This window comes from Astatotilapia calliptera, chromosome 11, assembly GCF_900246225.1.
Source record: "Astatotilapia calliptera chromosome 11, fAstCal1.2, whole genome shotgun sequence".
Taxonomy (NCBI): domain Eukaryota; kingdom Metazoa; phylum Chordata; class Actinopteri; order Cichliformes; family Cichlidae; genus Astatotilapia; species Astatotilapia calliptera.
In genome coordinates this window covers 26,915,478-26,941,411 of record NC_039312.1, presented here as the reverse complement: position 1 = coordinate 26,941,411, position 25,934 = coordinate 26,915,478, and the positions used below count along the sequence as shown (strand labels likewise).

Here is a 25,934-nt window from a genome sequence, read left to right as displayed (position 1 = left end):
GCCCAAAATCAAACTAATGTCTATTTATGTTGTTGTTCATCCTAAATTCGTGTCTCAAAACTGCATTTTGAAAGCCTGAACAAATCTGAGTACTTGAAACTCCAGCTGGAATGTTTCCACAAGCACTGTAATTTCTCAAGTAGGTGTTAAAATGCTTTTAGATAATAACAGGAATGGGATTTTAGTGTTGAGAGTTAAACACTGCTTCTGTCTAACAGAACATGCACTGTTCCACTAGTAAAAACAAAGACATCAAAAGGAAACATAAGGCCTCTTCTACAAACAACATGGCCATCCGCGTTCTGCTCAGATGATCTGATTCTTCTAGTTGGGTTTTATTTGAACCAGAAATTATGAATTGATTGTGCTCTGCAGTTTGGGAAGGCACCCGTAAACAAATTGGCTCATTTCTAACATCAAAGCAGCTCAAAGGTACTTTTTGTAACCACCCTCTTAAAATTTTAACTGAATTTTCTTTCACCACCAGGGGGCACTGTTTTGTCAGTTTGTGTGTTAAAAGGTGCTGCCGTTCTTTTAACTTTTGCTAGCTCATACACACATATAATATATATATATATATATATATATATATATATATATATATATATATATATATATATATATATATATATATATATATATATATATATATATACATACACATACATACATATACACACACACACACACCAACAGAATCAGAAATTAGGGTGTATGTTTTAGTTAATTTTGGAAGATTTAAACCATTTTTCAAAACAAACTTAAGTATTTTAATGAGAAAGGCAAAAAAAGACATGATTTAGAAATGTTTATGATGACATATTATAAATATACTGCACGGTGATGTGATTGAGCGTCACCACCATATTCACAGTGAGACAAAAGAACCTACAAAGGAGACCACTGGGATGAGAAAAAAAAATATATTAGCACAGGATCTCACTTGAGGATTTCTTCTCGACACTGCCTCTGTGTGGCGAAGCAGGCAATGGCCCACATCTTGATCTCTACCCCGGTGTGGAACTGCTTTCCCCTCATGTCCCACACGCCATGGCTGGGCGTGGCTACAGTGCGGTTCTGAAACAACACTACAATCTCAGGCGATGTATTTGCGATTATGCAGAAAAACACTCACATTCACGCTCCTCATACAGACTCAACAACCACATACAGGTAAACGCAGTTTCGGAAAATCCACACAGTCCAAACGCACCCATGACCCACACCAAACTTGTACATAAATTCACATTTTGACAAACACAGACTACATAAAAACAAGCTTTTTAGTAAAATGTAACTTTTAAAATCTTAACTTGAAATCTTACTGCAAAGCCATTTGTACTGTGTGCTGCAGACTGTAGCATTTAAGATGTAATTTACTGTGTGCATAACATTTAGTAAAGTGTGTATTTCTGTGTCAAAGGTTTCATTATTACATTACAGTTGGTGCTTTCCTCCAAGATAAACAGAAAGATGTTAATCAACATTGAGGTTCAAGCTCAATAAGCCGCTTCTACACTTTAGCATTAGCAATGTTGTTTGCTCCGTATCCAATGTACTTGAGGAGCGATCCAATCATGAATTGGGTGATCTTTTGGATTCAAAATAATCTTTGTTGCAAATGATTAAAAAGTTAAAATGTCCAATTGACCGCCTCAACATCGTGAACTTATTAAACGTTTCTAAAAATTGAAATAAAAGGCTGCACTACTGAGACTGAACCACAAAGACCAAAAACGGTGACATCATGGAGCACACACAGAAGCCAGTGGGTTAATTCCCCCATAGAGAAAGTGGAGTAAAGGCTGCAGAAGGGGAGAGCGTGTCAGACAAACAGAGAGAATGGGCGTGATTTAAAGGAAGGGTACCATAAAGTGCTCTGTGCTCACCCTGCCGCCGTACTGCAGCATGGGGGCGGGTAGCACTCGCCCCGTCACGTGGGCCATCTCGTCACGCACTTTGAACTGGAACTCCTGCACAAAAGGGTCTGCCTCATAGTTGGCACTGCGCACCTGGAAGCAAAGAGTAGTAAAATTAGGCAGGGTCAGGCTAAGGTAACTTTTGACAGCATGACTAAAAGCCACCGCAGTGCTGTGAGGGTGTGCTATAGAGACAATCATTCTCCCAAAGTTTCTGCTGCTGCTCGCACACTTATGGGGGGTTTTGCAAATTAAAAGTAACCTTTGAAAAATCTGCAATTAAAATGACATATTTTTCTCTCGCCTTTAAATGATTAACACATCACCACCACTCTGCCTGAAGATGACTGAAAACAAAGGGGATACACAGATCTGTGTGAAGTAACAAAATCTGATTGCCTTTAAAGCTCAGTGTTTAAACCTTATACTCAATGTGTTAATATAAAAACAAGTGTTAAACACACTAGGCTATCCACAACCAACCTCGAAGAGCTGGTTGTGAGGAAGAGCCGTAACAAAGTTAGTCTTAAAGTGCTCATATGACGCTGATGCAAAAGGAAAAAAAAGACTAAATGAAAATTACTGACATGCCACAAAATGTCAAATGTCAGCACTTCTGTCCAGAACAGGACCCATGACCACAATAACCAAAAGTATTACAGGATCCATTATGTAGTTCTGACAAACACAGATTATCTGCTTGTTTTGTGCTCCTGCAACATTCAATCTGTTATTCCAACCACCGTGTTCTTTCAGTTACGAGAAATGTTGCGTATAATGAAAATGCCGGCGCAGTGACATCGACAATAATTTCCTGTGGGCAAACGTGGCCATTTTGCTCCACAGTCAACAGATAGCAAGACAGGGTTTAATAAGGTGAGGGCAGGTATTACATGTGTGCTGCTGATCTGACCGTGGCCAGAGGGAGTCACTACATAGTTTGTCATCCTCTCTCTAAACAGCATGCCGCAGACACTATAGTAGCTCCACATTAAAGCTATTAAGATTACAACATTTTGTTGAGCCTGCAGTGACCAGATGTGATATAGAAACGTGTAGACCTGCCTCTGCTCACAATATAAAATGAGAATGTAGTCGAGGAGCTTATAAGACCCGTAATTTAACACAAAAAGTGAACGGTACAGCAACCAAGTATCAACAAGCCTAACAATGCACCCAGTCACCCCTGACCCCCCAAAAGAGGCTCTTACTTTTGACCTCTACTCTAAACTCAACCACTGGGAATGCATTCTTGAAGCACTACAGAGGGATGAAATGCTCTGCTGGTTTAATTTTAACAGCAGTAAACATAAATACATCAGCAATACATGCAGCAGTATTACTAATAATATGCTACTGAATGAAATTTCAAGCTACCGTTGCCTGATAAACCGATACAAAATGTGTTAAATTATATCACTAAAATATATTAATATTATTATTTAATAATAATGTAGTGTGTGTTGGGTGGGGGGAGGGGGGGATAAACTGTAAGAATAAAACTAAAAATTCAAAATCTAGAACTTCCTTCACATTTTTCCAAGGTTGTCCAGTGGGCCAGATTGGAGCCTTTGCCAGGCCAATTCTGGCCCGTGGGCCTTATGTTTGACACCCCTCTTCTCTACTGAACAGACAATTCTTAAAACACAGCCCTTTATTGTAATTTCCTATATTCAAACCGTGTGCATGTAGAAGACAGGAGAGCCGTATTCAGAGGGCATTTCCAGAACTCACCAGCCTGCTGATCTCCTCCTGTCTGTCAGGTGCAGAGCGAGCTGTGGCTTTGATCATAGTGGAGGTCTGATTATCTGTCAGCTTCTTGATGCACCGTTGACCAGCTACAATATTACACACCTGCAAGGAAACAAAAGCAAATAAGAGGCTTTCCTTTTTTCTTCCCCCCCGGGCAAACCGGAGCTTTTTCCTTCAGCTGCTCTGGGAGCTGCCCACCAGACCATCATGCTTGATTTAATAGTTACTGTCGGACCCCCCCATAACTGAGTGGAAATGCAGCTTCTTTTCTCTCACCTCTAGGGGCAGGTAGGTGTGCTTTTGCTCCTGGCCCACCTGTAGACAGGGTAAATGTGGATATTTGAGCTGCAGGTTGTACTTCTCCCTGAAGTACTGGGCTACAGTACGCTCTACAGTCTGCCCATTCTCCAGCTGCAGAGGGAACCTGCAGAGAGGAGAGTTTTTGTCAAGAGCAATGCAAATGTTAATTGATGTGAGCTATGTCAAGCGCCCCGCACATTATTTCGCTATTAATTTGCTTAATGTGCAAGTGACAGACAGAAGGTCATCCCTCTGCAAATGCAAAGCTATTCAACTGCTAAAAGTCTTAACATATTTTTTTTATTTGTTTTTAAATAGATATTTGGTTTATTGTCAGTTTCAGGATGAAAGAAATGGCTTAGGGAAGTAAGCAATAACTACCAAGCTTAGATCCACATGTGTTTTTGTCGGGCTTAAACTGACAAATCACAGAGATAATTTCCCTTTTAAAAAAAATAATCAAACTGTAGTCATGGCACAGAGAGCAGTTCAGTCCCGACACTGCAGCCACACAGCTGCCTCACGAAGGGATGACTAACATCGAGCGCATGGTTGTCGGATGAGTCAGCCATTATCTGGTTTCTTTGGTAGTGATTCGGTGAACACATCCTCTGGTTTCCCCTGCCTTCATCTCACTCGCACACTGTTCGCAGTGGCTCCTATTCCCTTGCCCGCCCCAGAGGCTGACTCACGTTTGATGGCTGGCAGGTCGACGGGTCACGTTGCAGACGCGGTACTTCCTCCGCATGGTTCCACAGTGCGTCACCTCCACCTTTAAACCTGGTGAATAATACAAAGTGTTACCATTAAGTATTTGCTTTTGTATGAAGAGCTGTGATTCGTGGAGTCCCAGTTTAATCCGATTTGAACTCAACTCGTCACCTTTGATTTCTTTGGTGAATTTGACCCTGTGCGAGTCTGTGAGAGGCCGAGGCTGCTCGTCGATGTTGTGAATATCCAGCACTTCACACATGAACTGGATCACTGGCTGGGCTTTGTAGAAGGCTGTGGCAGACACTGCAAAGGCAAAAAAAGCAAAACAACTAGTGTCATTTAGGAACAACAAAAAAAAAGAAAAATGAATATGACGCACTGCAAACAATATCTAACTGAAAGAGAGAGAAAGAGAAAAAAGTTATATCCAGTCAAAAATCATGTTTTGTTTATTACTGGACAGGAATCAACATCAGAAAAAATAAAAGGCTGTCCAATCAACAGAAAGAACATTTAGCATTACTTTCTTTTTCTTTGCCAATTTCCCTTTTCAAGTTCGTCTTCTGGTGCACCCATGGAAAACATCCAGTACAGCCACCATTTTTACAGCGATTTCGAAAGTTTCATGACGTCAAGAAAAGCTCATCATCTGCACCGAATTTCCTCTAAGGTGACAAAATGACACCAGCGTTCAAATTCACTTTCAATTTGATGAAGAGAAAGAAGTCACAGGAAACCAAATTTCGTGAGTAGAACAAGTGGTGACACTTCTGCCTTTTCAGTGCACAGTTAGCAGGCAGTGGAGGTATGTGCCAATGGGACACTCGCAGCACTTCCCAAAGAAATTGTTTTCAAGTAGAGATAAGAATAAAAAAATAAATAAAAGCTTAAGTCAAAACCTGACAGTAAAGGACCAAAATCACCATATAAAGACCAGCTGAGCTATAACAGCAAAGACTCCAAAAGGAACAAAGTGTATTCCTGATGTTCATTCAAAATGTGCATGGTAACCACACAGCGCAGGAAGCATGATTCATGCAGAAGGGGATGTGGAGGCTACCTTGCATTAGCACCTTGTGTATAAGCACATAAAAGTAGCTGTGAGATGAGAGAGAGGGGGAAACAAAAAAAGAACAGGTATGACAAAACTAAAAGCCAGATCAAAGGAAACCCAAAAATGGACACGGGGAGATGGAGAAGTGCGGCGGTGAGGATGAGAATCTTGAGAAGTAATCTAGTGATGCGTTGTCATCAACATCGTCTCTGAAAACACTAAAAACGCACATCTATGACGCTTAGCTTACCTTCCCACGCATTCTGTTTTCATTATCTATGCGCAGAAGTGTCTGAGTCACCGAAGTAAAAGAAAACTTTTAAAAAGATTTCACTGCTCTGCAATTAAAATAATTTCATTTACACTCACTGGCTACTTCATTAAATACACTTTGCTTGTATCGGGTTGGACCCTCTTTTTGCCTCAGAACTGACTTAATTCTTCACAGCACTGATTCAACAAGGTGCTGGAAACATTCATCAGTGATTGTGGTCCATTTTTACATGATGGCTTCAAACAGTTGCTGCCGAGTCGTTGGTTCCACATCCATGATGCGAATCTCCTACTGCTCTATTGGATTGAGATATACGTGAACTCATCGTCATGTTCAAGAGACCAATTTGAGATGATCTGAGATTCGTGAGATGGCATGCTATTCTGCTGGAAGCAGCCATCAGAAGTATACTGTGGTGATTGACATGGTCAGCATCAATACTCCTGTAGTCCAAGAAAATATCCCCCACACGATTACATCACCTGCAGCAGCCTGAACCAAGGATTTATGGCAGGACAGATCCATTCCTTCATGTTGTTTTCACCAAATTCTGACCCTACCTCCATTCATGGGGTAGGGTCAAAATCCTGCTGCTGTAGCTCATCTACTTTAAGATTCTATGTGTTGTGTCTTCACAGGTGCTCTTCTGCATACAGAGTAGCTATTTGAGTCATTTGATTTGAAGCAGTTTGTAAATGCTCCATTGATGTCAGACTACACTCAAAGTTACTTAAATAACATTTGTTTCTTATTCTAATGCTCATTTTGAACCGCAGCAGGTCGTTCTGACCACGACTAAAGTAGTTGCTGACATGTATTTGGCCAATTAGATTTTTAACATTAAAGACCAATTGAATAGGTGTACTTAATGAAGTAGCTGTTGAGAGTACTTACACGCACAAAATGCAGACTGTGGGAGGTAGTGTTAGTTTCCTTCGTGCTTGGCTATTTAAGGCAGGCTTACTACTTTGCTTTACAAATATACAATGCAGCATGTGAATGGTTTGCAAAGAGTCGGAGTTCTAGTTTGCTGATGAAGAGCAGACAAGACACTTCAGGTGGCCAAGTGTTCTGTACAAGAGGCCAAAGAAGACAAAAAAAATCAGAGAGCAGCAGAGATGCTCCAAAAGAGACAGCGGCTTCAAGCACTTAGAACTAAACAAAAGCTGTCTCAAGGAAACGCTCCACACAGCTACCCTCCTGACCCCAGAAACACCCACTAGTCTCATATATGTAGGCACAACAGCACAAGCACACACATACATGCTTCTCTCCGTCTCCACAGCAACAAACTAGTCAGTTCCCATCCAGCCAAGAACCCACTTTCCTCCGTGTTCCTTAGGCGCTCTCTCGCTCACACTCACACACTCTCTTATCAGCAGCCCTGCCAGACACAATCTCCACAAGCCTCCTGCGGTGTGCATATGGCAGGACACATTCTCTGCCATCCCCTCTGCCACATATTTTTCCACAAATAACAACAGATTGAAATTGTAGTGCATTGTCTCGTGTTATGTTTCTCTACTGATAGGAAGCTCAAGCTAGAGCCAATTATTGATTTCGATTTTCAACAGTTCTACTCATTTCCAAACAACCCACATTTAGCCAACAGAATTAACTCGACGCTAACAAATCGAATCGGTTTTCCGGTGACTGAACATAAAACAGCAGGAGTTTCGAGGTTGGTTGCGTGACAACACAAGAGCAAAAAGCTCATCTTTAAGGCTATGTTCACACTGCAGGTCTTAATGCTCAAATCCGATGTTTTTGTCTGCTCGTTCACACTACAAATAAAATGTGACAGCAAACGCGCTCTAGTGTGAACCCTCAAAGCGGCCCGCATGCGCAAAAGAAGGCGTCACACACAACGCACTCTGTTTAGACCAGACCAAAAAATATTGTTTGACTGATGGCCCTTAATATAAAGACTTGTTCCTGACTTTATGTTTCCCAATTTTGCTTTAAGTTATAAAGTTATTTTGTTATTTACATATGGCCTAATAATGATCCTTATTGCAGTTTTAGAGAGGAGCGGTGCTTCAAAGGATAGTTGCAGATTTCTGTCAGAATCTGCAGATCATACAGTACAAATAAAATGTTAACGTTTCTCCAATGTTGTCTTCCCAACAGTTTCACTAACATCTACACTGGATGGCCAGGAAACATTCACGATGTCTTCTCCGGCGCTGATAATTGGCGTCTGTCTTGTGTCAGTGACGTAAAAGATGGATTTAATGCGACATGACCATTCAAACAGCAGTCGCTTTCTGAAACATCAGATATGTATCGGATTCAGTACCACATACTAAAGTGACTCAGATGGGATTTTAAAATATCAGATTTGTGCGGTTCACACGGTCATACCATGATCGGATATGGGTCGCATAGGGTCCAAAAAGTCGGATTTGATGCGCTTTCGCCTGCAGTGTGAACGTGGCCTAAGTTTCTCTTTAGACTACAGAAGGTATTCATGAAAACATTAGGCCCTCAGTACAGCATGAAGTGAGCCTGCCAGACCCCATCATTGCTATTGAAACAAATAAAGTTTGACATGCATCTATTAAGAAGCATGTCAAAGTTTTGTCCAATAAAGTCATTACATTTCTTCAAATAAAAAGTGGAAAGATCATGTGCAAAAACTCTATAAAAACTGTAACATGGAGACTTGATATTATAATCCAGCTTCCCCAGCTGCAAAAGTGAAACGGCAAAATTGATTTGTGACTGTAAACAACCAAAAATTGAATTACAAAGAAGAGGCTGTGGGTGTTGGGCATTTTTCAATATTTAGTAATATGAGGAATATGGACTTTACTCTTTTGTTTTTGAGTCAAGAATTAAAAAAAAAAAAAAAAATGATGGCAAGGAAAACACTGGGTTTTTGTTCTTACCGTCAATGTTTAGCATCATCTTCCACATGGCAGGGCGCACAGATTGGTGGAAACCAAACCAAACTTCCCTCCCACCTCCCAGAGGATGGTCGTAGCCTTCTGGAGCAGAGAAGAAGGATCGGCCCACTGGAGTGTACCTAGATGCAGAAAACGGGGAATTATAAGTTTGATATTAAAGGGAACCCAATCATACTCATTTCCAGCTCCACAATTTTTTTCTGGGCTCTAGTAGAGTAGCTCTATATATGACTAACAGTATATAAATCTGCAGCTTGATGCAGACTGACCGTGTCTGTAAGGAGGTGTTTTAGCAATTCTCCCTTTAAGCCACCTGTTAATCAAGCCAGCTTTCTTCTGATTGGCTGACAGTTGCAAACAGAAGATTAGAAAAGTAAGTGACTGAGGCCAATGCTGTGTACCTGAGATAGCAATATTAAGATATCCCCTCTCAATTACATCATCAAGAGTCCTAAAGCAGAGCATTTAGAGCAGCCTGAATTTTTGGCTCATATGGATTAGCATACCATGATCTCACGGCTATGCCTGAAAAACAAAAGGTCAAATAGGAGCAAAAGAAATCTGTGTTGAAGATGAAGGAAAAAGTAAAATTAGCTTGAATTGAGAATGTAGGTTAATATGAATTTATGCGGAGTCACATTCAGCTGCTGTTCAATATGGCCTGAAAGTACATCAGCGAGATGAGAGGGTGGTAACATTGCCCGGACCCATTAACCTCCTATTACCCGTCCAAAAAGACTCATTATGTATTGTATATAGGTCTCATTTGTCTTTGCAAATCCTACATTTGCAATGTGTCAAAATGCCAATGTAATACCGGGCTGCCAGAACCTGTGAGCACAGCTAAATGAAAGGTGTCGATATTACCACTTTTTAATAATGCTTTGAAAAAGGTTTTCATTACAGCTCTGGCAATATTGTGTTCAAGTGTGCTTTTGCTGAGCCTTAGGGAAGCGATACTGAATGAAAGGTGGTAAGGTGCTTGTGAGCGACCGTATCAGCCGTGTTTGATTTCCGCTGGGATCGGAGTGCTGATATTAGTGCTACTAGGACAAAATAAATACATTGTATTTGCTATGAGTATCTCAGGGATTGGATTTTACAATGTCTGTGTTTGGTGACTGAAGATGAAGCTAAAGAAAGTACAGAAGGTAAAAGTAAATTAAGGATGAAAACGTTCCTAATTTAAGTTCATTCCATAACTTTATCTGCCAGTTATCTTACATGGTATTATAAGGAAATCATTCAAGAAAAAAAACAAAAAACAAAACATGACAGCAATAAGCAGCTCACTTCATGGAGGGCAAGTTTCGCAGTACTACGTCCACTGCGTGTACAGGGTTGGTGCTGATAGGCTTGTCCAGCTCAAGGGGTTCAGGCATGCTGCGGCCAGTCAGCACCTCGTGGAGCATGTGCCAGCTGACGAGAGACACGAACTTAATGGAAACTTTGAAGGGCCGATCTTTCCCTCCCTCTCCTGGGAGAGTGACATCCAGGTCCACCTGTGGGCCAAAACAAAAGGAGTGCAGACAGATTGATGCTCTGAACATCGTCTACGTTCTTTAACAACCGCAGGGATGCATCGTTTCTCACTTAAGGTGATAATGAGCAGCTGAGATTGTGTGTCTGAGTACATTCAGTTTGCACTGAAGAAAAAGGAGCGTTTGTCTCCTTTGTGTCTGTGTCTTTTCTGCAGCTCACCCCCGTGGGTGCCACAGGCAGTGGGTTGGCTGTGTACAAACTCCTCTTTCCATCGTAGACTGGCCTGCGATCCCCAAAGATTGTCACCTTGAAGTGCTGCACCATAGAGTCAACCACCTCCCTGCACAAGATGAACACAAAGGATTTGCAGTTGTTCTGTCTCTTGTAAAAAGTGCATGCCGACAGAAGTAACAGGCACAACTTTACACTGTGTGCTGTGAGCTCTCCACTGGACAGAAGCGGCAGTTGGCAGCTATAAGCCAGGCTAAAAAAGCTAGCATTAGATTTTGCTTTCATCCCGTGCCCCTCCTGTACAACACAAACAATATCTTCTGTGTACAACAACTTCAGGTACGCTCTGGCAAGTGCTAGGTCACTTCAAGCTGCTCAATATTTCATGATGGATTAGAACGAGAAATGTAGCTAATGTAAATATTGCATGTGAGAGGTTTTCCAGAAAGCAGCCAGTGAATCAATCTTACCTGTTGACTCGCCGTGGGCACTTGTCAGGCTTGATGTCCACCTCGTAGAGGTAGACATCCATCTTGGGGATCTCCACCTGGAAGCAGTTGGCCAACAGCTTGATTGGCTTCCCCATGGTGCCATAGCCAGGCCGCCGAGGCATGGAGAACAGGGACTGGGCCCCAACGGCTCCTGAGGGGGGGTAAATTAAAAGATGATGTGAGGTTGATACACATCCTGGAACTTTTAGCATTTTCAGACCTTTAGTTTATCTTCAGTAAAGTCTAAAAGGTGATTAGATTTAGCAATATACTCCTTAGAAGATATTACATTATTTGCTTGGAGTTTCATTTTTGACACAAGCAATTATTTATTCATTTAAAAAAGAAAGAAAGAAAGAAGATGCACGATGAATTAAAAGGTACTTTTATGTTTTTTAATAAACAAACATGCTACACTCAGTGAAACCACATCTAACACTTAGAACTTAATCCTGCATACAGAGGAAAGTCTAGAGATGATGCAGATACGCAGGGAAACATCTAGTAAAGAAATAGTAATGACTGTGTACTGAATACTGTCATACTTTAAAAAAAAAAAAAAGAGTGAGAAAAACCCACAGACATGTAAGCTCTTTGACATGTGCTTCATGACACATCGACTCACAATGAAACATGTGTCCGCCTCATTTTAACTATATACAGAATCTGAATGAGGAGGTGCATGAGTCACCAGATGAAATACTCTTGATGACCAACATATTCAATGATGCAAGACAACAGCTTCTATCATAAGAAATCTCTCATCCAAATAACAACAAACAGCAGAAAGACCGCGAAGAAAAAGAAAATAAACAAACTCAATGTTGTGACTTCACATCCCTCCGACATGACTGTCGTCACATTTCAGATGACTTTTAACAGGATCTGCCAACTCAAGGAGGAGCAGGAAAAAACAATGATTCAACTTTCTCCTGGAACTACAACAGCACCGCGCAATATTAACGAAGGCTAGTTGTGTAGCACTAAGAGAACGAAAAACACGTGTCGGGCAGTTGACCTGTGTGCGACACAGATCACACATTTGGTCTTAAGAGAACATGCGCACACCAACACCAAGACCATGAGATGTCTTTGACATGAGTCACTTTGATCCAGAAACGGAGCGTTCTGTTCAACTTAATGCACCACGCTCATGTCAGGGCTATTTCTGGCTCTGCTGAGGCTTGCCTTCACACGGCCCAAACGATTATGCTGATGTGCCAATGCACTGTTTGGATTCAACTTATAATGCCACAGTTCACTAGGATATTGTTATACAAGAGACACTTTTACACAAAAACTCCAGAGAGACTCGCTTTATGCATGCCTCTTCACAACCACTTTTTTCAGTTTTCAATGCCTGGGGCTCTGCCCCCAATGTGTCACTGAAACATGAGTCATATTACGTTTGTGATTCATTGCACATTTCTGACATCTGTGGGTGATACTGGGGTTGAGGGCCCAGCTGAAGGGAAGTTCATAAAAACCTCTCCACAACAGAAACAGAAACCTTCTGTGACGAATCAGCAGACAACGTGAGCTTGTTTATTTACAGTCGGGCTTTGGAAGCTGGTGCTCTCTGCCCTGCTCAATTTTTCAGTTGCTCCCCTGGTGGGCTCTGGAGTGAAGGCTAACAGGGTTGATGGAGGGTAAAGGCCACTTGTTTGAAATCGCTGCTGGGGTAAAATGCTGAAAAAGAGAAGTCTGGAATTCCTGTCGTGGTCGTCTCTCCCACACAAAACTATGTGCACACGTACTTTGTAATGGTAATTCCCTTGGGCCCCTTAGTGAAACTTGTGAGGTAAGCCTGATTTGAGACACACAGGCGAAACAGAAAAGAGGAGGAAGACATGCTGATCAGTCTGAATGAAAGCAAGAAAAGGTGTGTGCCAATTCCACAAATTCCAGTCCTTGATACAAACTTCCAGAAGCTCTTCATTAATAAGAACGCTTCTTTTTTGTTACGGTCCCAGTGAGGTTGGGAAGTATTAGAGGGGTGGCAGGGAGTGGTAGGATTATAGTAGGCAGAGTTGGCTTTTTCTAGCTTTCATCTACCTCTGACTTCCATTCAGTGTGAGTCACAGAGCCACCACAGGCACAGAAACACATACTTGAGCATCCTGTTCCTGGATTATGCAGTGAGTGAATTACAGGAGCAATGATGGGGTCTTGCAGTGAATAAAAGAAAAAAGAAAGAAAAAAGAAACGAAGAAACAAAAACAAAAAAAAGGCATACCACAGAGCAACAAGCTGTGGCATTGCACACACAGACACACACCCCTACCACTTACTTTTGTTTCGATATGAAAACCACACACGGATGTACAGTAATTTGTAGCTGTGGTTTTGCACCGGCATGCTGAAAGAAGGGCCTTATATTTCCCACGTTACACAATTAGTTACCATTTCTGGCATTTCGCACAAATGTCACGTCTTCCTGAAACAAACGTTTAGTTCTTTGAAGCTAAACGTCCCATCAACCTGCCTCCTGCAGTCATGCCGTCGTGGCATCGAAACAAGTTGTGCCGCTGTAATCAAAACACCGGTCCCATCACTGTGGTATTTGGCTAGACGGCCTCTGCATTCTTTAGCTTCCTGTGAATCGCGATTATGGGCGAGTCTGTCACTTTTGCAAATGTTTTGAGATCATGTAATGGTGCATGCAAAGTGAAAATCTCCACAGAAACAATTCAAAAAACTTAAGTTTCCTTAAGCCCCAAACTTCTTGTGCACAGCAAAAAGAAACCAAAAGATTTTTTCCTTTTATATAATCTACTTAGATTTCTGCAGATGAATAAAACCTGCCAAAGTATGCATTTGCAGCGATTACTGCTTGCTGTGAACATAGATGGGACCTCACAACATTACGCGCATGGCAGGCACCATGCTGTGATGCTGAAAATTTACCAAGCATGGCACACAGATGTGTTTTTACAGCATTTTCCAAATAGCCACCCTGACCCCGATCATTCAGCAACAGGCCAAGTATCTCTCCCTGCATCTTTCTCTCCTGAAAGCTGCATCTCAGTTCCCTCCACAGACAGACATAACAAACGGAGTTATCGACAAAAGCAGGAACAAGAAGGCCTGAGAGGAAAGTTTAACTGAAGATGGTGGTGGAGTGACCGTGAGAGCAGTACAAATCTCACGCTTTGTTATAAAAAAAAAAAAATTTAAAAACCACAGTACCAGTATAAAAGATTTAGAGGTAACTCTCAGCAAGACGTTCATGACAACTAAGTACTGATATTTTTATACGATGACTCAGACCTTGACAATCAAACCTTGGGGACACTTGGGGCTTGCTAGGTGTGTGGGAAGCTGTACAACCCACAACACGCAAGCGTGATACACTAATTTACAGTAACATCTATAGAGGAAAAAACACGAAATGATAATCAAAATATGCAGAGGGCATTAAAGTCTTCGACTGCTGGCGGAGCGCCTGTTACAGTTTGCCTTTACAAACAGTGAAATCTGAACCACAGACGTGTACATCAAAACGGTTACCAAGTCTTTGTAGACTCAGCATCTGTAAGCGTTCGAGGAAACCTCCGCAAGTTGAAAAATACCACGCTGCATGTGTTTTTGTGCACTGTGCACTTTTAGGTAATTACAGGAAGGACGTCTTAAACAGAAGAGAGTAGATGTAATCTATAAGTATGTTTTCCCCCAGGCTGTAATGTGCAAAGTAAAAGAGGGCAAAAAGTCAAAAAGTCAAAAAAATAATAATCTACGTTCATTCATGTATTTAATTTTTTTGGTTGAGAAAAAAAAAAAAAAGGAAAAAAAAAAAAAAAAAAAAAAAGGTTTTTAAGCCCTGGGATCAGTTATTTGTTTTAATTTTAGGGCAGTTATTTAAGACAATGAGTATGCTAAAGACTGGATTTATTTGTATTTTTTCTCGCTAACATGGCTTCGTCTGGGTAACAAACCTGGATTCAAATCAACTGGAGCCTTTGTGTGCAGAGTTTCGCCGTGCTTCTGCGAGGGTTCTCTGTGGGTACTATGGCTTCCTCCCACAGTCATGCATGTCAGGTTATTCTTAGCAACACTAAATTGGCTCTAGGTGTGAATGTGAGAGTGACAGATTATAACCTGGACAGGTCACCAATCTACCTCTTGCCCTATGACAGGCATAGGCTCCGGCCCAACTGCAACCCTGAATTAGACAAACAGAAGAAAATGGATGGACTGCCATTTAAGAGGTTCCAAAATGTTGCCAAATCTTACAAAGCTCCATAATACAATTTTATTTATGTAGCGGCAAATCACAATCGTTGCCTCAAGGCACTTATATCGTAAGGTAAAGACGTTACAATGATAAAGTGAAAACCCCAAGATGACCCCCTATGAGCAAGCACTTGGCGACAGTGGCAAGAAAAAAAACCAACAACTGCCTTTTAGCAGAGAGAAACCTCTGGCTGAACCAGGCTCACGGAGTAGCAGCCATTCGCTGCGACCTATTTGGGATGAGGGGCCAGAGACAGGGCTGAGATGTTAGGCATCTCCACATTTAAGAGAAATACTAGTGGCCACCATTTCCATTTTTTCTGTGCTTGAAAAATTCAGAACCTGAATTAATCTACCGTAGTTTCACTGATAGCAGATTTCTTCAATGACATAAGTTTTTAAATATTGTTTTGAAAGATTAACATTAACAAATGTGTCATCCACAATTTACACCATGTTTAAATATAATAAGTTCCAAAGACAGCTGTGAATCTTGACAGTTTAAGCTTTCAGAGAACATTTGCTTTATTTTTCATTTCTTTGCACACCAGACATTCTGCAACACAATTCATCTCTTGCATGTAAAGCACGCTGCATTCAGACGTCTTTATCGTTTATCATTATCATGTTTTAAATAGTTTTAACAGTTTCTCATTCATACTTCTTTAACATCTTCACTTTAGCACTATGTGGCACTTGTAATGTGTAGTCACGTCGAACACTGAATCTTGGTCACAGTGACAATTTCCATGTTTGTTTTACATGAGAGTGAAGAAAACAGGACGATTGCTTAAACCGATTCTGCCAACATTATGTGGGGTTCATGTGTAAAATTGGCTTATGTGAAATGTTGCTACAACTTAAGCTAATCTTCCAATTAACACAGATCGACTAATCAAGATTAAACCTGGTTTTTTTGGTTCCATTTCCTCTGAATTTAGACCTATTTAAGAGCTTATTAAAGATTACAGTGAGCATTTCTCTGAACGTGTTTAATTTGTTCCCAACTCAGCTCACGCAAAAGCACTTCTGCCTCCTTTTACATCGTCACATCATGATGAAATAAATAAGAATCCACACGCAGTCATTGATATTAAATTAGATGCCTTAGTGGCTTCTTTGTATTACTAGAAAACCTTTGGCAAAGACAAGTGAAGATATTTGGTTTTATTAATTGTAAACAACCCTACTGAGCCATCAGTGCCACACTGCTCTGCAGTGGTGCACATGGAATAAGATACAAGTAAACATTATATCACAAACCAATAATTGAGATGCCTTTCTTAGAGTATGAATATTTTCAAGAAACATCTCAGCAATGTGAACTCATTTCACTCCGCTGCTTTGCAACACCACACAGTCACACTGTACACAGTGGGCTCAGAGCCAGAATAACTAGCTGGTGAGAAGCTCGGCTGACATCCAGTCCTTGCTAACTCCCTCAGCCACATCCCCCAGTACACAAACGTCCACGCTACTAACGAGTGCACATGTCCACACACCAACACACACACACACACACACACAATACAGCTGTTGTGTTTCTAATCCGGAGAGGCCAGCGCTGTGGGAACAGGGAGAGTGCTCAGTGGCCAGGCACAATGGCGTCAGTCCCAACACCCAGATCCTAGAAACACACACACACACACACACACACACACACACTCAGACATACGCAGAAAGACTGACAGCAAGGATTGATGCACACCATTCACAGCCAGACTCCTCCCTTCTTCTTCCACCCTCATCAATCTCAAGAGTGTTGCATTTGGCACCCAAGGGAGTCGCTGCCACTCTCTACCACGGATAGACACCAACAAGATGCCACATACTGACAGGCTGACGAGTCCCTGATCAGACACGAGAACAAACTGAAGCAGAACGTGAGCTAAAGAGTGGATGTTAAAGTAATTTATTAATTAAAGTAATTATTACAAGAATGCAATGGATTTCAATCATTACTACCAACTTTTTTTTTTTTTTTTAAATCACTCAATCCATCCATCTTCTTCTGCTTATCCAATTCAGGATCATTGGAGTGCTGGAGCCTATTCAAGCTGTCACAGGTGAAAGGCAAGGTACACCCTCACATTCACAAATGCAGATTAAAATTCAAACTTGCAAAGAACAAACCATACACAAATATACTCCAGACACATCACTTCCTCTGCAAACAGTCAGTAATAAAATCTGAGGGTTTTTTTCTGGAAATCACGGACGCAAAATCTTCCAGGTAAAAGAGGAATGAGACCATCCAGTTCATTATCAGCGCACAGTTTACGAGCCTGACTGTGTGGAGGAATAAAATGAAGCGACTGGAGTTTATCCAGAGCTTTTCTAATCTGACCACTCAAAGCAGGTTACACTACAAGCCACATTTTGCCTTTTCGCAGAGATTCAAACTGTACTTAAGTGCTCAATCCACCTTGCATTCAAGCTGACAACTAATTTAGAATAAGCTACCATGCATGTTTTGGAAGTCAGAGTAAAAGGCTAAATAGACCAGCACTTACATAGCACTTTTCTACTCCAAGCATTAAAGCCAATACATGTTATGTTCATCAATTCACACATAAATACAGTGCTCTTAAAAAATAAATAAATAAAAATAAAATGTAACCATCAAGAACGTGCTCACACTTCAGTGGATGCACTGGGCATTGCGTATCTTACCCAAGAACACTTTGAATTGCAAACTAGAAGGGCAAGTAAGCCAGGGATTGAACCACCAACCGCCTGATCAGTGAATGACCTGCTCTACCAGATCTCCAGGCATTTCTTTGTGGAGCCTGAATTTTCTCCCTGTGCCTGAAAGCTCAACAAAGAAAGACAAGGAGATCAGGAGGTTCACGTGGATAACTGTGAATTCACAATTAACGCTGAACAATGTACACCAACCAACCGCGTTTAAGCCACTTCCCTAACATAGTAACGGTTCCTCTTGTATCTTCAAAACAGCTTTGACCTCAAGAGATACTGTATTCTGTGGTGGCTGGGACATTGTTGGTGGATGTAGCTCAAGTTTGTTCAAGCTAAACTCGGGGAAACTCAATTAAATTGGGATCTCGAGAATTTGAAGGGAGAGTGGGTGCCAATGCCTTGTTGGTAAGAGTGTGCAACAGTGTTTAGTTGGGTGTTATGTGCCAAAGTAACGTCCACGTGAATGGACTGAAGGTCCAAGACTGAAGGTTTCCCTCCAGAATATCAAGATGTACAGGTTTTAGGGTAACATATGCTGCCATCTACGTGACGCATTTTTTCCAAGAAAAATCAGCAAGAAAATACCAAACTACATAATTTGCATACCAAGTATGTGCAGAGAAAGAGTTTCCGTGCCAAACTGGCCTGGCTGGTGTTCAGAAAGGTCACAGACTGATAACATTCACCAACTATGAAACTGAAAGAGAGGGGGAAAACTAAAAAAATCAATACATAAACACGAAGGCCCAAAATTATTAAGCAACAATTAAAAATTTACCTTCAAAACTGTAACAACTGGTTTTGTTCCAAGAAGAGGTCAGGGTAAAGTACCCCTCACCCCTCAGGAATCATTTATTATGAGAAAATTCTTCTGACTCACTGGCATTAGGCCGTCTTACTGACTCAGCTTACGCATATTTTATACATACATTTATTCATATGTAGATAGATGTGTGTACTTACACACAAAAAGTCCTAGCTGTGTTAAAATGACCGGGAGAATTTATTCAGGCAGGCTAAATGGGGCTTTCCGTTTTACTAGTCCAGGCTGAGTGGAAAAGTGGATGGAGCAATCTAATAGCTTAACTACAACCGAAACAGAGCAACACTTGATGTTGTGTTAAAGTGTTAATAAGAACCGGCTTACATTAAAAGTTTGTTTTAAAACTGGACTTTAATAAATAATAGTTAATATAATTAGAGCTAAAGGTTTTGAATTATTTACACAGTTAACACCTTGATACAACCGAGACAAATGAAATAAGCATCAACGTATCGTTTAGCCTCTGGCCATGTACGCTTTTCCTTTAGTCTAATTTCCCACATTTATACAAAGAGAGTTCAAAATGGCTGTTTAAAGTCTTCAGCTTAACGTTTTAGATCTACTAAATACATGTCTGAGGCCAAAGGCCAACAATCAGAAATGACTGACTTCTGATCGTACTGAAAAATTGATGTGGTCCTCTAACATATCAGCAGAAGGTAGAAATGAAGGGAATCACTGGCCTCTTAAATGACTCCCTCTGGTTCTGCTGAATTATTCTGTCATTACATCACCTGAGAAGCATTTAAATCAACCTCCTCTTTTCCAAACAAATGCACCTCTACCTTACGTGACTGCCTATTGACAGCTCTCTTGTCAATGCCGAATGGAATAATAATGAAGATAGTCTGCTGGAACTGATTAACCAATATACTTCTGTTTTTTCTCCAGTGAGCTCAAAAACAAAGCACACAGACACATTTCCCTATCTCAGTCACCACCCGCCCCCTTCTTCCTCTCCATATCACCCCCCCAAAGAAAAATGAGACCCTTAGAGCTCCCCCCAAAAACAGATCTCAGGAAGGGGGGGGGGGGGGGGGGGGGGGGGGGGGGAAGGTGGAGGTGGAAAAGAGGGCAAGGTGACACATCACAGACCTCTAGCTTTTCACAAAATGCACACCCACTAGCTGCAAGCCCAAAACATGTGTCATACAGAGTTGCCGCCCAGTATACTACTGCAACACATGACTAACACTTTTTCAATGAAAATAAGAGGACCACAGCATTTAAGGGATGATGTTAAAATGGTTCTGATAGCTTATTTATCAGATTTTATTTTGGGAAACGCAACAATAAAAGGCAAGAGTACAGCAACCTTTATTCTCCTCAGTTGAGGAATGAACAGACCAAAAACAGACCTAGCTTCCGGGTCGCAAAAATGAAGCAGAAGTGCCTTAAACCAGTGTTTTATCTGAATGCCACCAGATGGAAACAGCTATGGCTACAAAAAGACCTTCTGTCCTGTAGAAGCACATGGAAAAAAAGTCATTTGCATTGACCTCTAAACATTTTCCTCCTGAGTTTATGGTCTCAGTCAAATTAAACCTATTTTATAAATCTTTTAACAGTCAGATCTAAGCCTCCTCGTCGCATCTATTTTCTGTAACCAAGACAGCAGCGGTGGCGACGCTCAACTCCGTTAAAATGTTCCAACAACAGCCAACACTTACCATTTCCATATTACATTAAGAGATTATATTCTGTTTAAAATAAAGAAAGATGTTTTTAGGAAGCTTTGGTCAATAAAACAACAACAACAACAGAAAAAAAAAAAAAATCCCTACAAAACAACTAAAAAGCAATGCTAAATTGCATTCTCCATAGAAACCAGCAACAATATACCAATGTTAACATTATGGGTGGCTGGGGTTTTAGACGGGGACTGCCTATTGTCAGCAGGCTGCTTGAATGAACTGAGCATTATGAGGAGAGACTGCAAATCAAGTACTAAGCCCTCCCTCAAAGCCGACCCCACTGTCTGCTGAAAATCCACAGAGAATCAACGTACAAGGAGAATGACAGGGAAGGCAGAGTTTCCCACTGGGGCACAGAGAAGGATACAGAAGCAGTAACCCGGGAGGGAATGGGGGTGGTAACTGTGTGAACTTAAAGAAAAAAGAAAAGAAAAAGAGCGGGAAACGAACGCACGAGTGTGAGAAAAACAAGTGGGGAACGAAACGAAGAGAACAAAAGCAAGACGGTGGTGCGACAAACAAACACTCATTTTCCAGAGTCGTTCTTCATTAAACTAGTTCATGTCCCATTAATGTGTTAATGGACAGTAAAACCCACTTCCAAGGATGCCTTTCATGTGAAGCTGACTCATCTCCAGCCAGCTCAAATCCCACCTGCTTACTCGGTGTAGTGTGTCAGCTGGAAGGTGGGGGAGCCCCCCCTGCTGTACTGTACGTGCCGTCTCATTGTCTTCCAGTAAATCTTTCAATATGCCCAGTATGTTTATATATACAGTTGTTTCCACTAAAGCTGTTCAAGGAATCAATCTTTAATTTCAAACTCTACTTTTGCAGTTATTAAAGTGAGAAAACCAAGATAAACCCATTACCATGCTCTATTTTGCAGGGCAGTAACTCTCTTGATTTCCTATTCAGCACATCTTTCCCCCCCTGTAGTTTTGACCTTTTCATAAAGACTATCTATTTTTGTGGCAGGATTACTTCAGTCCACGAAGATCTATTTCTTTAGTTTTTCACTTGACTTAAAGGTAATTCATTTCATTGAACGCAAGTTTCTTCTTGAGATAATTTCCCCCCATAAGCGAGCAGCCCTATGAGCAACAAGTCTTTAGGATTTTCAGAATGACAGACTTAATCATTTTGCTCTCCTCGAGCTGTAACACCTTCATATGAGGGGTTTTCCTGAATGGGCGTCGTTAATGCACTCCGCTGAGCCTGATCAGCCCCTACACAATAAAGGCCATTACTTTTATAATAATACAAAGGTTAGAAAGATTCAGAGTTTTCTGCATTTCCTCATAAAATGTTTTACAGTCAGAAGCAGGTTATGTTTATTTGCAAACAAATGTTTTAATCTCACAGAGAAACTAACGTAGGCTTTGGAGATCTATTTGAGAGCGTCAACATTTCCAAGTTTATAGCCAGAGAGTTGCTTTTTAAATTTCTGATGCAGCTGGCACCGAATTCCACAAATTGATGAGTTTACTGTGCAAATTCTGGCATGTAGCTCAGGAGGTCGAGAAGTCATCCACTAATTGGAAGGTTGGTGGTTCAATCCCTGGCTGCTCCAGTCTGCGTGCCTAAGTATCCTTGGACAAGATACTGACCTGATCCCGAGTGTGAATGGGTGAATGAGGTATGTTGTTCTGAGTGCTCCAGTAGAAAAAAAAGAAAAAAGGGCTATATAACAACCGGTCCATGTACTTCATAAGATTAATTAATATTTCTTTCTCTAGAGAAGGGTCAGAATAAATCTGGGGAACCGTCAAGTTGGATCACACTGGCTAATGCAGGTAAACAGACCAAACAGCTGGACAGCCTTTTTCTCAGCTGTTCCCTTTACGGGACACCAGAGCGGATCATCTGCCTACATCTCCCCCTCACCCTCTTTCACCACATGAGCTGTCGTTGTGGTCTTCCTCTTTTCATCTTGACTTTCACCTCACTCTTCCACACCCTTTTTCCTTCTTTCAGCATCCCTCCTGACTAGGATACTACTACACACTACATAATGTTGTTAAAAATCAGTAACACAGTGGAAATTACTGAGATCAGGTTAATGCTACCTTCATAGAAGTTGATCTAGCATTAAGCATGAGAAGAAAGATGACGGCTGGAAGTGACAGGTGTCATATTTGCGGATTTTGTTGTTGTTTTTTTAATATATTAATCCCATTTGAAGCAGACTGAACTGCTATTTTCAATTTGCTGCGAGCAAAATTTAGGTGCAAAGCAATGTGTTTGATGTGATTATTTCCTTCTGTGCCAACAGTTACGTGAGAGATTGATGACTGGAGAACAAACAAGAGGGTGCACAACAAATCACAGCACTAAAGCAACGTATTTCCCAAAATACCCACCGCTTATTTAAAGGCTCTCTTGTATAGCGCCACACAAGAAAAACCTCCATCATACTGATGCATTTTAAATATAATCTGTGAAACATCTGAGCTAGGTATTAACAGCTCCACATGGATATCATAGTACGGGAAGATGTTGGTGTTGCGGTTTGATGTCTCGGTTTCAGATGTGTCACACCCCCAGTGCCACTGAAACCTTCAAATCTCTGCGTTCTGCGTGTCAAAAGAATACAGATTACTTTAAATACGAGTCCTATATAACTGTGCCCGTGATTTGAACATTATCACTAGTTCTGGCTTAAAAACTCAGCCATAATGTAATATTACTTCAATAACAAGTGAGAAAGTGTTTGGGGACACGCTGTGGAGTTAACACATCAAAATGGATTTGATTTATTTAAAACTCAAAAGCCTTCTACTCATTACACCCTTGGTGCTAAGCTCCCCAGAGCCATGATTTCCTTACCACATAAGCTGCTGCTCAGACCAGTTCTGGAGAGAAGAGTCGCTATCAGTTTCTAATTCAGCAGGCAATCCATTCGCATTTTCACACCACTCTCCAAGCCACTGACTAACTGACTGACGGAAGACCCTCTTTCAATTATTCACCCAGACAGAGCTGACTGCAGCCGTCAGTGATATGGGATTGTGAACCAGTATGAAGACCAATAATATTAATACCCTGAAGCCTCAAACCTGCACATTAAAACTACCTCTGTTTATTTGTTTGTATTAATGCATTAATGCTTTCCAAAGTGAAAGCATGAAGCACGCTCTTTAATGCACTTAATGTTAGGCTGGCTAGCAGTATGCTCTGCATGAAATTGCAAATCGGCTAACTTTTCTTCTTTTGGGGAAGAGGCAGATTAAACATCCTGTTTAACTGGGAGATAACAAGCTAGTCATTTGGCCTGTGAGAACACGCCAAGTTTATTCTAGTTCAAAGGGCACACTGTGCATACACGTTTTACTCTACTGTAGGTGCTCGGTTACTAGGAAAACACCTTGTGGTCCCTTCTACTAGCAATGCTGGGAAGTGTCCCACCTGAGAGGAGCTGAGATGATAATGAGACATTAGGCAGCAGAGAGGGATCTCCTCTGAAGAGGAGGAGGTGGGCAGTGAACCAACTGCTGTATCATGTGTCAGTGGCTGATCAAGAGTACCTAGCATTCAGTTTATGGTCACATAAGTGGAAAGCTTCCGTTACAGATGAGACAAAGGCCAGGTGGTTCAGACAGTTTAACTGCCACTAAGACCAAGAGAAAGAGCCTGGATGCAGCCAGGTGACAGCATGCATCTCCGGCGACATTCAAAAGTGTGCAATGTTACATAAGGTCACAGATAAAAATGTGTTATAACACAGTTTTCTAGTCTTTAAGGCCAATTTAAAACAATTATCTCTGGCTCAACAGCCATAACTGAAGTTTGGCAACTCCCTCATTAGGAAAGGTTAAAAATGTTTTAGTATACACAAATATGGGGCATGACAAAGCACATCTTTTAGATCGTAGATGCAGGAAGAGGATGCCGCTCCTAAAATATGCCGAGGTCAGTTTGGGGTCAGTTGTTGACCAAGACCGGGGGGTGGAAGGCCAGGCCAGAGTTCACCCTCTGCCACAAGCCACACTGGATTTGAAGTCTTCTATAATGCAGAGACTCATCTTCAGCAGCTGTCCCCACATCTGACTGATGACTTTGCGCTGAGATCTCTCCTCATCACCCGGCAGAGCTGTGTTATGGACAGGTCAGTATTTAACCTGTGAATACAGCCTGGTATGACTGGCGATTTTCAATGAAACCATTTCAACTGTGACGCATGTTTAGGCAAATTAACTGCAGGGCGGACAAAAAGAAAAACTCCCTGGTTACGGTTAAACGCCTTCGGCTGAAGAAAGCCCCACATCCCGATGTTTCATTTCACCGACGCTAGCTAATATTACGTTTCTCAGGAAACGCGACTCCTACGACTACCGTGAAGCACCAAACGAATCAGTAAGGACAGAATAAATTACCTGTAGTTCCGATTTCCATTCATGAGGTCAATGCCCGGTTCACTTCCCGGATCACAGTTGTCAAACGTTTGGGACTCTTCCTCCGTTCAATCCGGTGTCTCCTTCGGCTGTGCACCGCCTCTGCAGCGCTGAGTGGCCGAGGGTCCTGGTCTCTCTGTGTCCTGTCAAAGGAAGGGGGGGGGGGGGCCTCCGGCACGGTCACTTCGCCGGCCGAGGGTCTTCAGAGTCTCCACAAACCGCCGTTTGCACTCGGTCAACGTATCCAATCGGATTTCACTGCCACGGCGAAAGCTGCTGGCTGCTCAACGCGGCGCTGTGGCAGTGAAAACCTGCTAGTTAGCCAAGTTAACTCACTAGCCAGGCTCGAGTGGGGGGGGGGGGGACAGTGGTTTGAGGAGCTGTCAGGATATCATCACAGCGGGGTCACGGAGTCCAAATGAATCCCTACCGATATCTGATCATTAAAAGAGACGTCATAAATTCGTATCTACAGCAAAGCTAATGTCGGGAAAGCAACCCTAATTAGCTAGCTGACTAGCTAGGCTGTCGGAGAGTTGGAATTCTGTCAGACGACGGCTACTTTTCCTGCGTTAAAAACAGCTGCTGATACGGGCCCTTCTCCCGAGGGCCGTACACCCACGACGTCGTCCTCCGTAGTATGCGTTCAGCTGCCAAAAGTAAAGCTGTCAACAGCGCGATGTATGCGCCGATAAGTGTCACGATCTCCAGTCTGGTTGACAGATCAACTCTGCAAGGCTTCGGCAAGCCAGCTAAATATGGTGAAGTTGCCTTTCTGACACCGACAGGAAGAGGTGGGCCCGTGTCACCAGACGTCAGACCGCCAGCTCCGCCCTCACCCAAAGGTAACCCCACCTTTTGAATGAATTACAGTTTGAGACTTAGGAGGTGCATTTTTTTCTTCATCCACCCATGCATTAATATCTAAGAATCATTAGTTAAGGTGGATTTCAGGATGCTATGAGAG

At 41.8% G+C, this 25,934-nt stretch overlaps 1 protein-coding gene across 3 annotated transcripts in view; it reads right to left on the bottom strand.

Moving 5' to 3' along the window:
- Positions 1-25,754, bottom strand: part of ago3a (argonaute RISC catalytic component 3a) — a 34,535-nt gene extending 8,781 nt beyond the window's left edge. Inside the window, exons 1-11 of one of the 3 annotated variants that reach the window (XM_026185426.1) lie at positions 24,950-25,754; positions 11,106-11,277; positions 10,624-10,744; positions 10,216-10,424; positions 8,905-9,041; positions 4,854-4,988; positions 4,664-4,751; positions 3,948-4,095; positions 3,654-3,773; positions 1,869-2,012; positions 944-1,077 (exon numbers count right to left, since the gene is read on the bottom strand). In XM_026185426.1, coding sequence (XP_026041211.1) covers positions 944-1,077; positions 1,869-2,012; positions 3,654-3,773; positions 3,948-4,095; positions 4,664-4,751; positions 4,854-4,988; positions 8,905-9,041; positions 10,216-10,424; positions 10,624-10,744; positions 11,106-11,277; positions 24,950-24,968 — 1,427 coding nt within the window. In that variant the 5' untranslated portion in view covers positions 24,969-25,754. Of the gene's footprint in view, positions 1-943; positions 1,078-1,868; positions 2,013-3,653; positions 3,774-3,947; positions 4,096-4,663; positions 4,989-8,904; positions 9,042-10,215; positions 10,425-10,623; positions 10,745-11,105; positions 11,278-24,949 lie in introns of all 3 variants that reach the window. The other 2 variants (XM_026185427.1, XM_026185425.1) reach the window with 2 other exon arrangements.
- Positions 25,755-25,934: the final 180 nt, after the last annotated feature.